Here is a 16,653-nt window from a genome sequence, read left to right as displayed (position 1 = left end):
CGATTCGTCGATGCATTCATGGTTTTTTTTAATCTTTCAAAGCATTGACCTACCAACAAATGGATGTCGGGTTCGCGCTAAAAAGTGTCCGCACCTATAGGGAGTTAAAATCGCATACAGAGCGTCAATCGCGCAACAGTCTTCGTTTGTTCGACTGACAACCGGTTATCAATCATACAGTACTATATAATAATAACTTGTAAAAATTACTGCAGTAAAGTGTAAAAACATGAATTTGTATCAAATTTTCACTAAACAAATATATTGCGTTATCATAGTTATCATTTAAAAGTGTTATTTTGTACGGCATTTTAGTATTTAATTTATATATAAATGAATCGTAAATATAAATTACAAAAGTCTGTCTATCCGTCTGTCTGTCCTTTTTCTACACATTGCATGCGCAAAAGATAGAAAGAGACCCGTTACGTCAATTTCAAGAAGCTTATATATAAACTTCTTGGTCATTTTCAATTGTTCGAAGCACAAGCGTTTGAAATATTTAGAACAAAGAAACTATAGAGACGATTTGATTTAATCTTATTTTTAAAATGATTTTTTATTAAAAGTTAGCAGTAACTATCAAAATATTGTTGTACTCATTTTACGGCATGGGATTAGGGCATCGAAACCCGGAGCAATTTTGAAAACCCGGGTTTTCGGGTCATAGTATAGTCAAAACCCGGGTAGACCGGGTTTTTTTAAGCTTTTCGATCTTTTTGTTATATTAAAAAAAAGAAACTGTGTTCCTATACTGATTTTCTACAATGGAACAAAAGATGAGGAGAGGAAGGATTATCATAAATGAAACAGGACGTTCCAAATTACAAGACATTTTATAAAGTCTTAAAGAAATCTTCCAGTCCATTTTACGCATTGCTTGTTTTCTTGGTTGTTTGGTAGGGAAGAAACGTAGCAACTACGCTTCTTTGCACGTAATTATTTATTTAAGCGTGTTTTTATTACACTTATAATTGTATTCGAAGTGGTTTTTATATAATAAATAACAAAAAAATTAAGTAAAATACTAGAAAAATCCGGGTATTTAAAATCAAACCCGGGTTTCTTTGTAATCTTCAGAACTGGGAAAACCCGGGTTTTGCCGGCCCTGGTAAACCCGGGCTCGATGCCCTACATGGGATTACCTATTAGAAGTCAGAAAATACATTTGCCCGAAATAACGTTAGCTCGAATTTTCATAATGTCAAATGTATTTTTTTAGGAATATTACAAAACAAAAGCTAATTTTGTCTTTGTGAAAAGCATCAAAATTACTTGAAAACATAATGGTTTTATTATAAATAGGTTTTCGGAATTACAGCTATTTGAGTTTATGTTTAGTTGGAATATAGGCTAATTTCAGAAAGTACATGCTTATTTTCACATTTGCAATATTTGTATGTATATATCTTCCCAACTCTTTATTATTTCTTTATGTGAATTTATACAAAATTCGACATAATAATATATATAAACATTAATTAACATTTATAACAAAGGCTGCTCCAATATTTTTGTATTTACACAAGTAATTTTCAGTCTAAGCCAAATATGGTGTATTTCGTTAAGTTTCTAGTAGAAGCTGAATACGGTGTTTTTGGGCCCTTATATTGTAACAAGCAAAATTAGGCAGTATTTCAATGACGTTACAATTTAAATTAAATGTTTATTTTTTTTAAATTTCGTTACATATCACTACGTTTGTATAGATTAACTTCGGACATTTTTTCGTGGTTTTTGTATTAGACCCAACGTCCATTTGTTGGTAGGTCAATGTTTCAAAGGCACGTTTTGTAAACTACCAAAATATCATCAGTTGCATGCCTTATTTTGTCTTACTTAGGAGCCAGTGTTAAAATACTGCCCGGTTTTTAACCGAGGTAAGTTTCAAGGCCACAAAGGGTGCGATTAGTCCGGTCGAGAGGTCGCAGCGGATACCAACGCTTGCGATCTCCAAAGCCCAGGGCTCGGGTACCGACCTGAGAAACAGGTTCCCGATTTATTTCCGACGTGGGAAAGAACAGGTGAACATGCGCTCAGTCGATAGCGCGTAGTTTCGTTTCCCTAAATCTCCGAGAACCGACGAAACTATACCGACAAGTCATACGTCAGCGATAGTTATTAAAATACACGTTAAACGAATAAATTACGTAAGCAATTTACTCCACGCAGAAACTCGGAAATGTGAATGACTCACAAAAATACCTACTTGTTTTTTCCAGTCTAGTGACTAAGAATATCCTAAATATAGATTCATAGTCTCATTTAATTGCAAAAGGCTTTTAGATGCCCGGGAATATGCCGCAACTGAACAAATTTAGAGCAGTGTGCGTTCTTATCTGAAATCGGCAATCAGTTCACATAAATCATGAAACTTTTGTGTGTGTGTTTGTGTGACATGAGGATTGGTTGTAGCATTGTGGTAGGAGAGTCCACATTGTTTTTACGTTGTAGGTCGGGCAGTAGGGCGACATTGCAAGTACTCGCGACGCGCGAAATTGCCTCGGTCATTGCCCTTGCGTCCTTCACGCTTTACACACGCCACTGATATCGAGACACATTGTAATTTTAATTTGATTACAGGTACACAACGTTATGAACTCGGATAATTGAATGTTCAGCTTAATTCACTCGCAGAATAATTTATTGGCGATGTAATTACGCCTCGTAGTTCGTGATTTTTAGTATGCACGAGTTCGAACACGTGAATAATGTGAAATAAATCTCGTAATGTTACTAGCACACCCAGCTCCAATTTTAGACGTAAAGTGCAATTAAAAGCCGCAATTTCAACAATAATCTTCAAGCAGAACAGGCAGAAACAACGATGTTTAATAAAAAATATGACATTATTAACTATTAAATATAACTCGATCCACAGTATTTAATAAGTAATATATGGAGCACCATAAACAAACAGTACGTATTCTTCAAGACATCACGTTTTTTTATTATCCTACATATGATGTGAAACAGGTCAATGCAAGACAAAGTAGCACAATGCGTATTACATACTGTAATTGCTGTTATCTATATTTTTACCTATAACAATTTAAAGTTTTTATGTGATATTTTCTAATATTAGAATGGAGAACAACAATTTAAGTAATAAAGTAGAATGAAGAAAAGTCTGTTCAATACTCCATAAATTTAAAACGATCAATAGTTATTAAAGACAAATGTAAATATATATAAAAAATATGGCTAATAGTAATTCCCACTTACCTTATCGTTTCTACTATCTCCAAGGCCCCATCGTGTTTGTCCTGAAAAAAAAAAACATTATTCAATACTATTGCTTTTTATAAGCAGAATCTGAAGAAGCAGAGGCAGAGTATAATATCCCTAAGCTTCAAGTAATACACACAGAACAGATAAGATTCCGTTTGAGAGCCCAGAATGATTAAAAATAAGAGGCAAAAACCCAAAACATGATAGTTACATATAATTATCGTGTTTTAGGTTATTGCCGATTATTATACTTAGAATAACAATATTTTTGTTCAAAATATACTACTTTAGTACCGAAATTACTAATTGGATTTCAAAAATTTACAACAAAATACAATAATTCTGTGATTTTAGTGGGAGGTAACTATCCACTCTAAGTGCGTACTGTCTTTGGTCACATGTTACTTGACATCAGGTGAGATTGGCCATGTGTGAGTCTACTTTATATTAAAAAACAAATCACTTCCTTAAAGTTAGGTAAATACCCTTTGCCTGATCTGATCTCTTGTAATAACATACTAGAATATAATAAATCTAATTATAAAGAATTGCTGTAATAATAAAATTTTTCATTGTAGGTTAAAAGAAATTGCATAAAAATATTTTAGCAACAGCAATAAACTCATTTGTACCCTATGTTAACTACGTAAGGCATTTCTTTCTAGTTGCAGCTAAACATACCACAATTCTTTTTTTTTAAACTAAGATACCAAAAATAGTTTTTGTGCATGCTTTTAATTGGAATGTAATTGTCTGCCTGAGTAGAGTAGAACTCTAACTCTCTAACCAACTCTAAAGTTACATCTTGTAAAAATAGCTGTAAGTTCCTAAGTTGTAAGAAGTATATAAGATAAAATTTTAGTATTTATGAGCTGTTAGTATACAAATAAATATATTTGGAACAAGTATGATTTGTAAGCAGTAGATTAAATTCCTAAGAAATTAAATAAGAAAACATTTAATGTGTGCGTAAAGTTAATGTGTCAATAAATTAAAAACTCTCGTAAACATTTAATGTGTACTTGTTAGTAAACATTTGTTTTGGAATAAAATCTGCTAAAAATAGTCACACAGCTAATAGTCAATGTAATTAGCACTAATGTATGCTTCTTTAACCAATAAAAAACTGAAAATTATCAAATTAAACCTAACCAAAACCAACTTCTTTAATTTGATAATTCTTTAATTACTTTAAAATATATTATCTTCAACTTGTTATAGGAACCTAGGACATCTACATACATATTACAAGCATTAAACCCATATTTCATTAAATAAATAATATTTAAATTTATACAGAAATCTTGTCACTATGCATATTTATTATAATCATTACACAGTATTCTTTAGTACAAATCTAAGAGTACTGTTAATTTAATGTGCAACACATTATTCAAAAACAAAAACAACACTCTGGCATTAAACATGCTGTGGACTTGTGGAGTGTATAAAAATAAATATATGCGTATGTAAAAATAGTTTTATCTTACACTGTTTTTATCAATTTTTGTCAAAGTTTTAATGTACTAATACACAAATTATTATACACAAAAACAAACCATGAAAGGTACAATAATGTAAAAGAAAACAAATGGATACACATGTGTAAACACCGTGTATCCAAGCCAAATTAAGTGATAGCTTCTTTGCATCTATAACAAACGATGATGAGAGAAACCTACGCAACGGTGTGTCGATGCTATCTAAAAAAAGCCGACACCTTGACAAAACACGAGGTCAATACACTCTGCTGCGAGACCCATGTGATGTGGGGGTGGACCCTGCAGTAATCCATGCTGTCGATAACTTATTGACGTATATGTACGAGTAAGCAAGCAAGATTATGACTATATTGTATTGGCACATGAAAACAAACGCTTTCTCTACTGTTCTAGTATAGTAATTGCTCGGGCAAGCGCGAAGTGTGGTAACACAAATATTTAGACGTATCACTTTATTTACGCATATCCGTCGAGGGTAATATATACGATAACAAACTAAAACCTATAGCTCCTATCACAGCACAAGAGTACATACATATAATAATAAATTAAACGATTTCCTTACCGAGCCATGACCTGAAGTAAGGGGCCATGTATAAACAACAGGTTCCGCGCCTGCAGGAGAGTGCAGGCGTAAATCCAAAGCCATTATAAGAAAGACGCTGCATTAAAGCACACACTTCTCACTTATACACTAAAATTATCACTAAATACACTTGATTTTAACATAATTTCACTGCACTTTCACACACACACACTCCGAACAACCGTGCGCCATGTTGAAATTTATTTCCAATCATGGTGGATTTTGTCTATGGACGAATGGACGGACGATTGAATAAGTTGCCATAACAAAAAAACGTTATCTCATATTTAAACAGAACGCGCCCTATCCGTTTTTGTAGACACACAGTGACAATTTATATTGATAAAAGCGAATAAAAATGTTCGTTTTTTTCTCGCTTCATCTTTGCTACTATAAAAATTACCAACCAAAAATATAACATTTTGACAGGTTGTGGCAGTTGCAATTTGAACATTTTAAGTTCAAATCTGTTGACCGTTTTTATTTACTATTGAGGAAAATCGAGGAACTGAATGTAATAAGCAAAATATTTTAAAAGATGTCTGTGACGTGTATACCCCTAAAAAAATTAGACGGTTCAAGAAAACTCGAAGAATTACATGCAGAACTTTTGTATCCCAAACTCGTCATTTTCGAAGATAATCATAACTTTCGTATTGTGGATTTGAACACAAAAGAAGAATCTAGTAACTCGGATCTTGTTTTCAACTTCGAACATGAAATCCTTGATAAAACATTGCAGGATCACTTGCTGTGGATTATTCTAAAATCTGGTGAGACTGTTGTCGCAGACATTGTGAAGGGCACACTAGCGAAGATAAAATTAGGCAATTTCACTAAGTACCAAATTAATCGACTGCAAAATGTTAATCAGAATGTGTATTTCTTTAGTGAAGGTGGAGAATGCCTTCATGTGCCGCTCAGTGTCCAGGAATTAGACGAAAGAATTAGCAAAGGACCAAGTGAGATTTCTCTAAATTTAGAGAAGATTCGTGTACGCAGTATTGAATCTGAACACATGACTAAAAAGCAGCAATTTGATAATCTCTATTTATTTATTGAAAATGGAGATATAATTGTGGAGTGTCCTTTAACTGGCCTGCAAGAAACTATATCTACTGATGTGAAGATAGAGCGCATTGTCCCATGGGGTGAATTAGTCGTCTTGTCCAGCAAAGAACGGATGTGGGCTGTGAATTTGAGAGAGTCCGATGTTTATTATAAATTTGAAAATATTGAAAATTCAGGAAATTATTATCCATTAGCTGTTCATAATAATGGATTATACTTTTTGGTGTGGGATAAATTAGAGGTAATTTTTAATTTCTTTGCATTTTTTTCATAAAATTGAGATTCTCCATTATGAATTTATAACACCTTGACATCAACTTCACAGGTACAAATTTGCTGTGCTTTGAATGCCTCCATTTCAACTGAGGAACATACAGATTCATCAAGTAAGTCTAAACAATCATCTCAAGAAGTCCTCAAGACACAATTGCAAACACTCATAGATGCAGCACTGACATCCAAGGATGCAGTACAAATATTGACACAGCTAAAGCAGTATTTTGAAAAAATTAATGATCTCCCTTTTCTCATTGATAGTGCTACAAAGCTTTGTCAACATGACCTCGCTTACAAGCCTATTTTATACTTACTTCAGAAGAAAGCTTTCCCAACATCAGATGAAAAATCTATACACCTCATTAATGATCTTATGATTAAGGTGGACCTACTGGACTATATCCTTTTTAGTGGGAAAAATTGTTATGAAAATGTCAACATCATTCAACAAAATTATAAAGACCTTCTAATAACATTCATTTCTCAATCAGACCTTGATTTAGCTTCAATATGTTGGCTAAAATACTCTGAAATGAAACTAAAAATCTCATCCTGTGATGTGATGGACATTTTGAATGCTATACCACAGAACATTAAAATGGGAGTCCTATTAATTTGGCTGAGAAATTTTGTCCCATGTTTACTTGATGAAAACCCTTACTTCATTGATATTTTTGTTAACTGGACAATTCAAAGAGTCTTTTTATTTGAGAAATCACCTTATTGGCCAAAATTAGGATTGAAGTTCATTGATGAAATAATAAACGTCTTGAATTCTTCAATGAAAACTCTGTCTATTAGACCTATCTCAATGGATAATTTAGACTCTTTGAAGGATCATATTCACTATATTATGGAATTAAAAGAGAAATTCAATATTACAATGTCACTAAGGGAAATCAGTTCTATGAGCCCCAGTGAAGCTGCACTAACAATGTTGCGCCGTTGTTACGCGGAAGACTTAAGCACATTTTTGCAAGACTTTCTACTTGCTTACGCCACGCGGTATTTATTTGATATGGATGATACACTGTGTACTGTCATAAAAACTGAGGCGGCAAATTGCGGTGGGGGTGTGAATAGTTCACGCCTTAAAATACTGCTCAACGCCTTTCGTTCGATTTCTTTAAAACTCGAATGTTTACTCCAAGTATTGAAGGTATTGGATGTGCCATGGGATGACACTGTTCTGGATTTAGCTATCGCAGCTGCCGCATCGGTCTTTAATGATTTTACTATCACAGAAACAGATCGCGTGCTTGCTCATGAAATACAGAAGGAATTAAATTACGCCAAAGTAAAAGTGGTTTTGAAGAAATATAATATCCCGCTAAACTGTACCGATTATTCACTTGTACTTCATAAATTGATTAATACTCCGACCATAGATCTAAACGATTTAAGGGTGATCACATGTGTATTGAACTCATACACAAATTTCGGCAATGTTTTATACATTGATCGATGCCTTCGAGACTGTGAGACAAGAGCTGCCTTGGAATATTTTACTAATTTATCTAACCAAGAAAAGCGAATACTATTGAAAACAATTCTTAACAAATACGAACAGATAATTAGTGGAAATACTAGCAGTTCTTTAGTAGAAAGAAACTACATTGACTTCCTTAAAGGAACAAATCTCTTGAATGAAATACAAATAAACAATATTGAAAATTTATATCATTTAAAAAATTCCTACAATATCTCATTGGATTTTAATACCATGTATAACGAAAATATCTGTGCCGAAAAAACAGCGTCATGGATAAAAAGAGACCAAGTCACGGCCAGTTCGGGTCGAGGGCACTGCTTACATCAACTTACGCGAACACATCAGTCGCGACAATCTGAGCTCGTATCCTTGCTACGTTGTACGTCCACGTGCAGTCAAGTCCGTAAGATCATAGAATCTTTAATAAGTTTATTTTGTAGTAGAACGAAATTATCTGTAGAAGACATTGGTTCGGTTTTATCAAATTTCGCAGATGGCGTCAACGCATCTGTTTTGTTAGAATCATTCAATGTTCTCATAGATCTCGTGACAAGATGTGCTGAAGAACATCTACACCACCTCATGAAATATTTGTCCGTTTTGAACGCTTTAATTAATGGCAATGTTATAGTGAAAAATCTTGCAGTGACCTGGAAATTTCATTACATATTCTTACCCATGTCTTCGGTTACTGCTACAAACGAATTAATTCCTTTCTACGCCAACAGCTTAGCAGAGGACAGTATGAATGAAATGCGTCTGAATGTTAAGAACAAAAATGACTTCATTACATTTCGTATACTGGGCGCAGGTTACGATTTATTATCAGATGAATTGCGTGCAGTAAAACGTAATGCAGCCAAGAGACTATTAACAAAAGTCATTTCTTGCCAAGATCTCGATGAAATTTTACTAACATCCTTACTTCTTATGTTGAATGAAGCTGAGAAATCTGAAGATAGCATGTGGATTGTGGACATCCTTCAAAGTCAGAATGAATCTATACCGCCAGTAATATTACGCTATCTTTCTTCGCCGTTAATTCGTAATTTATTTATGTTAGAAAACATTTTATCCGGCAATGTAGTTTCATACTCACCTCAATACATAATCAAATCCAAATTTAATATAAATTTAACCGATATTGCACTCTCTGATAATACTGAAGAAACGTGGGATGTGAAAGTGGTATTATTCTATGTCTTGCGTATGTACCCTGAAACGACATTCGAGCGACTTGTTGAACTTTGTCGTACTTTGAATGTTTCTGTTAACGACGGACTTTCCCTTCAACTTATAGCCCTGCTAACTACTTGGGAACTAAAATACAAAACGTATAAGGATGACTTGGGTTGCCGGCAGATGTATTTTGAAAATAATGAAAAGGATCTAATGTCGAAATGTTTCACGATCTGGAATAGCATCAGTGACAAAAATTTATTGAAAAACATTCTCAGCGATTTTTGGAAAAATGGAGAAAGCACGTTGCATGGCCGCTCGATTACAATTAATCCATATTATTACGAAGTTTACATCTGCATTTTTCATTTAATTTATGGATCATCTGTAGAAATGCGTAGTAAGAAAGAATACTTTCTATTAAACTTTTTAAAAGACTACAGACGAAAAAGTACTCCCAAACAGTACGAATTTGAACTCTTTTCTATAAAAGGTATATTTCCAGAAATTGGATATCATCGCCTTCCATTCCACCTCTTTATGCGAGAAGACATGTGGTCTAATTTAAAATGTGAAATAACACTTGAAACATATGAGCGTTGGTTATCTGCTGTTGCATTACTTTCCCTAGATCCAGAGTTACAAACTGCAAAAGACATGATCTGTAGTAACGCCTTAAAACAAAGCATGACAGCTCGTAAACGCAATGAAAATACTGACAATGACGCCAAAGATAGTGGACCTTGGCGGATCACAACAAGAGAGGAGCCTTTGCTTCACGCTGCTCATCGTTGCCTTAGACATATTGTAAACATAGATTGGACAGGAGCCTGTCTTTTTTACATCTTGCAAGGTCTTGCCCGCGGCGCTGATCAAGTAGCTGCAGCACAACTATCATATCAATTTGCGCAACGTTGGGCTGCTCAACAGCCAGATAATCGTGCTGCTCGACAAATGGAACGCTTACATTTTACCCTTTCGACACGTCATGCATTACATAAGATAGACTGGGCTTGTGAAGAATTCGTACGACTTGTAGCAGAACCAGCCCAGCTTATACGGACCTTGTATCTACATCCCGAGTTTGTCGAAAAAATGGCTCGTTATGATGTAAATCGTACAGCCGATGAAATAGCAGATAAGAACGGAATTAATATCAGTTCAATTAGATTTCAAATCTTAGAAAATATTCTTTCTACGCAAAGCGAAGAAAATAAAAGTAAAAATGCTTCTGGATTAGACACAAAAACGCTAATGGTGGCGAAATACATACTTAAGGCAGCGTGCCCAAAAATGAGCGCAATTTACTTATCGCGAATCGTGTTTGATGACGAAAGCGATTTTAATAAATGTAAGAAGCTCAGAGCTCTGCAGTGTCTCATGAGTGTTGTAGATTCAGACACAGCTTTGAAAGTTACTAATAAAGATCGCGATGCTCTTTGGCCATTGCTCCTGGAATTATTGTACACAGTTAAACTTGAAGACATTGATATGCCTTGGCTTGTCGCGATGTTTGCTCAAGACAAAACTCTTGCACTCGAACAGTTGCTACAGACTGCCTCAGGGAGTGTTCAAGGTTTGATGGTTGCGGCTGATCTTTCACGCCGATATGGCAATGTAAAACATATTAGGGAACTTTTACCTTTGTTATTACGCGCTGGTTTGTACGAGGAAATGATTCCTTCTCTTTTGAAAATATTTTCACCGCCCGATGATATTATATACACAGCTTGGAGAGCTGTAATTTTGTCGCCATTTCAACGTGCTGACTACCCTATCACTGAACGTCAGAAAGCAAAATGCCTAAAGGCGATGAATTTGTTACCTCTGTGTCCTGTAATAAAAGACGCAGATTTAATAGAAGTTTGGAAAAACTGTTTGCGATGCAAATGTATTGGTCTCGGTTGTTTGGTTTTGCCATACATAACACCCGAGAAAAGGCAAACTATTAGTGAACTACACAAAATTGACAAACGAAAATTGATTGCGAGTTTAAAGAATTTGCACTCTGAGACATATCTAGTATCAGGGGCTATGTTAGTAGTTGAAAGTTTGACATCGCGAGCTTATCGATAGGAATGCTTAGTCAGACATAAAAATTAAATGCATATATATTGTGTAACACTATATTGTTGGTGCTTTTTTTTAACCTTAATATACAATTCATAATGATTTTTTTAGTTTTAAGATTTAAAATAAGTACATATGATATTGATAAGTAAATACTTTTCTTGTGAGATATATCAGACGTTTATTAAAAAAAAAATCACAGGTATTCATTGACTTACGATATTGATATGGACGTCGGGTCCGCGCTAAAAAGTGTCCGCACTTGTAAGGCGCTAAAATCGTATACAGAGCGCGACACTCCGCTTTAGTCTTCATTTGTTCTACTGACAGCGCGATACTGCGATGACATTACAATTTAAATTTCGAATAGGTTGACTTGGGACATTTTTTTCGTGGTTTTTGTATTAGACCCGTCGTCCATTTATTTGTAAGTCAATGCAGGTATTGGACTATTTGTACATGTATAATTAAGTAACTTGAAGTGCTATACTTTGTGTAAACAATTATATGTATAAAAGTAGTAATTAAAAAATTCAATAAAAACATTTTAGATCTCAAATAGGGTATTCTTATTTTAAAAGCAAAATATCAAATATCATTTCAATATACTATTTGTTTATGTACATCCATAACAATGTGTACATCACATAATTCCTCGCCTGATCCCTTTTTCTCCAACTTCCAAATCTTGTTTTCAAATTACATTCCATGATATAAAATTTTCCCAGTTTAAAAACAAGTTAATAAAGACGCTTTGTAAGTGGCTGAAAGGCTTACCGCGAAAAGCCAAGTGAAATAAGAAAAAAAAATTAAGAAAACGGTAGCATAACTAATCTTTATTAACTTGTTGAAGAAGTTGAGCTCGTACATAAGGATTACAAGTAAATGATCTGGATTTTATATAAGAAGAAGCTGGTGACGCCATTTCAAATAATGGTGCATATATTCCATGACCTCTAGCCAATTCTTCAGGAGTTTGGTTTGATTTGTTTTTCTTTCTTACTATATCTACTGAGTCCTCTCGTAGTAAGAGAATGAGTAATGTTGATTTACAATGACTGATTGATGATGCTAAGTGTAGAGGAGTTTGCTCTGTGGAAGAAATAATAAAACACTGTAATAAATGAATATATACTGAAGGAGTCTTTGGGATATGCTAAACAACTTAAACATTCTTTTACATAATCTCCATCTTAAATATTTAACCTCTATAAAATAACTTGATTACACCCACAAGTTCTGTTGACAGAATACTGGTACTTTTCTTCTCATTTGCTCTGTTAACAGAACAAATGGGATTTACGATTCCCAGTAGTTCTGTTGGATCTGTATGATTATTCCCACTAGTTCTGTTGACAGAACTACTGGTATTTTCTTTTCATGAGAACAAATGGGATTAACAATTCCCAGTAGTTCTTAATTTACATAAATGACGCAAAAGGTACTTACTAAAGTCACAGGGTAGGTGCATACCTACCCTGTGACTTTAGTAACTTTAACAACATATCTACTTAACCCATTCCACATGGTACATGAATGCAAAAATTTTAATTTTGATATTTATTGAATATCAGAATATTTTACTAACATGATATTCATTTATTTTTGTGTGAAAACTAGTTTGTTATAATTATTAATACAAAGATCAAATGCGAAGGAAAATTCCTTTAATCTGACAGGACTCAAACCTGCATCTGTATTCCAAACTAGGACAGCTGCTCAACCAACACAGCTAGCAAACCTTACAAATTTCTATAAGTGGTAGTTACAGATCTTTTGTATTAGGTTTTTTCAGCTTTTTTTTAAATTTTCATATCTCACCTCCTTCAGATAAGGAAGCAGGGTCAGCCCCAGCAGCTAGCAACCTTGCTGCTGCTAAATAGTTATTCCAATTGCAAGCTGAGTGTAGTGGTGTCCATCCCATCTCTGTTTTCATATGAACATTGGCACCAACACTCAGCAGATATGAAATGACCCTTAAATGATTGCTATAAGCAGCGCGATGAAGTGGTGTATACCCGTCTTCATCCTGTGCATTTACTAGGCTTGGTTGTGACTTAATCAACGTCTTCAACGTATTCAGTTTATCATGTTCTGCAGCCCATAATATATGAGTAACAGGATTGGCTGTAACAATGAAGGACAATTATTTTTAATATTGATAATCTCGGTACAGAGTACTAAAAAAACCAACCTCAAAATTCATGCATGCTCATTGACCTACCAACAAATGGACGTCAGATCTAATACAAAAACCACGAAAAAAATGTCCGAAGTTAACCTATACAAACATAGTGACATGTAACGAAATATAAAAAACTAAAACATTAAATTAAATTGTAACGTCATTGTAGTACTCTACATATTATACAATTTAAATTAAATGTAGTCTAAAATGTAGTAGTTAGACAGTAGTCTAATTTTGCTTGCAACAATTTAAGGACCCAAAAACACCATATTCAGCTTCTACTGGAAATTTAACAAAATGCACCATATTTAGCTTCAACTGAAAATTATTTGAACACAAGAGTAATGGAGTAGCCTTTATCGTAAATATTAATTAATTTTTATATATGTATATTATTATGTCGAATTTGGTGCAAATTCACTTAAAGAAATAATAGAGAGTTGGGCAGATACAAACATGCTGATATTACTGAAAATGTAAAAGTAAGCTTGTACTATAAGAAATGTACTGATATTCCAACTAAACGTAAACTGTAATTCCGAAAACTGATTTAGTTTAGTTTCGTAATCTTCCTACAAAAATACATTTGACATTTTATTTCGTTAGCTCAAATTAAACATCATTAATAAAAAAGATTTTTTAAAATAAGATTAAAATCAAAGCGGCTCTATAGTTTCATTGTTCTAAATATTTCAATCGCTTGTGGTTTGAACAATTGAAAATGACCAAAAAGTTTATATAAGCTTCTTGAAATTGACGTAATGGGTCTCTTTCCATCTTTTGCGCATGCAATGTGTAGAAAAAGGACAGTTAGCTATTTTATTATTTTGTGTGCTTTTGTAATTTATATTTATGATTCATTTATATATAAATTAAATACAATAAAACTCTACAAAATAAAACTTTTAAATAAGAACTATGGTAACACAATACATTTGTTTAGTGAAAATATGACACAAAATCCTGTTTTTACACTTTACTGCAGTAATTTTTACAAGTTATTATTATATGGTACTGCATGATTGACAACCACGCTGTCACTCGAACAAATGAAGACTGTTGCGCGATTGACACTCTGTATTCGATTTTAACGCCCTATAGGTATGGACACTTTTAGCTCGAACCCGATGTCTATTTATTGGTTTGTCAATGTGCATGCTCTAGTTTATCACTCTTAGAGGTGGAATATTTTCTTCGAATTTAAATGGGACTACTGAGGTACCCTCTTTCCAACAAAAAAAGAATCATCAAAATCGGTTCACAAATGCCGTAAATGAGTTATCGCGTAACAAACATATATACAGAAAAATAACAGTCGAATGAGAACTTCCTCCTTTTTCGGTGAATAATAACAATTATAGGTTTCGCACGCTAGTACATAGATAACGTTGGTTGTAGGTCTATTGGTTTAACGAAATATTGTTCACCTTTCGGGTCCTGTACAACTTGAACACCTTCGTCAGCATCATCCCATCCGGAGACGAACATTGAAGACGTACTGGGGTTTTTCTTGCATCTTTTTATTTCTTCATGGATTTCTAGTAAAGAACAAGGATCCACAGCGTCCGAATCTTCAGAATCAGACATTACTAAATTATTACAATTTGAAATTTGGCAACAAATTCATTAAACTCCTAGAGGATGGAAAAAACTAAATAAAATCTATGTAATAAGGTACCCTTTGAGCAAGAATCACAGATTACTAAATATACAAGTCACTAGTCGGGAAAGAATGCAAACAGCGCAACGCAGCCAACAACACAATACATGACAATCACGAATGAATGTACATATGTGAACATACGATTCGTATGTGATAACATTTTTTTTTTAAATTTATTTCTGACCACGGAAACAAAGTACTTCAGCCAAAAACATAAAAATAAGTTTTTCTGTAAATATGGCCGCCACAACGAGGATAGGCCATTGAGGCGGCGCGCGGCGTGCTTGGATTGACTCGGGATTCCTTAGAACGGGCCGATACAGGTATTTTAGTTCGAGATTCGTATAATTTCGCGTTTTAATTTTCGATTAAGGCACAATAGCACTATCCTATTCCACTTTAAACTAGATTTCACAAAATAATTGAAAGTCGAAATAAAACGACACTTTTCCCTCCAAAAGGCCCAGAGTGAATCCATGTGATGATTTTTTTTTAATTGATTAAGGCTTTGGCAAAGCCATCAGCCTAAACATGAAGTGTTTGTGTTTCACAGTGTTGCCAGGTCAAATCTGAAAAAATCGGAAGATATTGCACAGAAAAACAGTACAAACAGTTGAACAGTTGAAGAAAAACGCAGTAGATGCTGAACTTAAGGTGTTTGAAACACTTTTAATCGATTTTTTTCAAATATTGTCACTTAATATTTTTGATAGTAATGGGCGTTACAAATCGTATATAGTTAATGAAACTATATACGATTTGAACTATTGTGGCAATATCGAATATCCGATATCGTGTATCTTAGAAACCGTATCGTGAATCTTATATATCGATATAGCTCCGCATCGCGTATTTTATAGCGATGCCGAATCAAGCCGAGCGATTACCAAGTGGATACCACCACGATATCATATATTTTCCAAACTATATACCGATATTGCTTCGTATCAGATATTCACTGAGTGGATATCAACGCAAAACCATTTTTTGTGCGTTTTCGATACTTTATGCTAACATTGGCATTGCTCTTGTAAAACTAAATCCAATAATATACAGTTTCAAAATCCGATTCGGAATATCAGTAACGGCAATGTATCAACGCAGCGCGCACGAGGACTGTATACATGAATATATAGTTTGGATTCGCTCTGGGCCTTTTGGAGGAAAGTGTCGTTTTTATTTTGGCTTTCAATTATTTTGTGAAATCTAGTTTAAAGTGGAATAGGATAGTGCTATTGTGCCTTAATCGAAAATTAAAACGCGAAATTATACGAATCTCGAACTAAAATACCTGTATCGGCCTGTTCTAAGGAACGGGATTCAATCGGGAGTCAATCCAAGCACGCCGCCTCAAATGGCCTATCCTCTTTATGGCGGCTTTATATTTACAGAAAC

General features: G+C 34.1%; 3 protein-coding genes across 6 annotated transcripts in view; 1 reads left to right on the top strand and 2 right to left on the bottom strand.

Annotated features, from left to right (window-relative positions):
* Window positions 1-5,379, bottom strand: part of LOC113229982 (histone-lysine N-methyltransferase, H3 lysine-79 specific) — a 30,732-nt gene extending 25,353 nt beyond the window's left edge. For 3 of the 4 annotated variants that reach the window (XM_026463686.1, XM_026463685.1, XM_026463684.1), the window contains exons 1-2: window positions 5,299-5,375; window positions 3,226-3,266 (exon numbers count right to left, since the gene is read on the bottom strand). The gene's annotated coding sequence lies outside the window, so the exon portion shown is untranslated. Of the gene's footprint in view, window positions 1-3,225; window positions 3,267-5,298 lie in introns of all 4 variants that reach the window. The other variant, XM_026463687.1, reaches the window with a different exon arrangement.
* Window positions 5,380-5,857: 478 nt separating this feature from the next.
* Window positions 5,858-11,745, top strand: LOC113230015 (kinetochore-associated protein 1). The gene is made up of 2 exons (XM_026463736.1): window positions 5,858-6,528; window positions 8,779-11,745. The coding sequence occupies exons 1-2, from the start codon at window positions 5,858-5,860 to the stop codon at window positions 11,411-11,413; spliced, it is 3,306 nt and encodes a 1,101-aa protein (XP_026319521.1). The 3' UTR covers window positions 11,414-11,745.
* A 20-nt stretch (window positions 11,746-11,765) lies between these two features.
* LOC113230244 (ankyrin repeat domain-containing protein 49) lies at window positions 11,766-15,553 on the bottom strand. The gene is made up of 3 exons (XM_026464085.1): window positions 15,023-15,553; window positions 13,229-13,534; window positions 11,766-12,499 (listed from the first exon to the last, which is right to left on the bottom strand). Exons 1-3 carry the CDS (start codon window positions 15,180-15,182, stop codon window positions 12,237-12,239), a joined length of 729 nt encoding a protein of 242 aa, XP_026319870.1. The 5' UTR covers window positions 15,183-15,553; the 3' UTR covers window positions 11,766-12,236.
* Between the last annotated feature and the right edge of the window lie 1,100 nt (window positions 15,554-16,653).

Source organism: Hyposmocoma kahamanoa, unplaced genomic scaffold (genome assembly GCF_003589595.1).
Source record: "Hyposmocoma kahamanoa isolate Upper Pololo Valley unplaced genomic scaffold, ASM358959v1 63, whole genome shotgun sequence".
In the NCBI taxonomy this organism is placed as follows: Eukaryota; Metazoa; Arthropoda; class Insecta; order Lepidoptera; family Cosmopterigidae; genus Hyposmocoma; species Hyposmocoma kahamanoa.
This window is presented reverse-complemented; position numbering and strand designations above follow the sequence as displayed.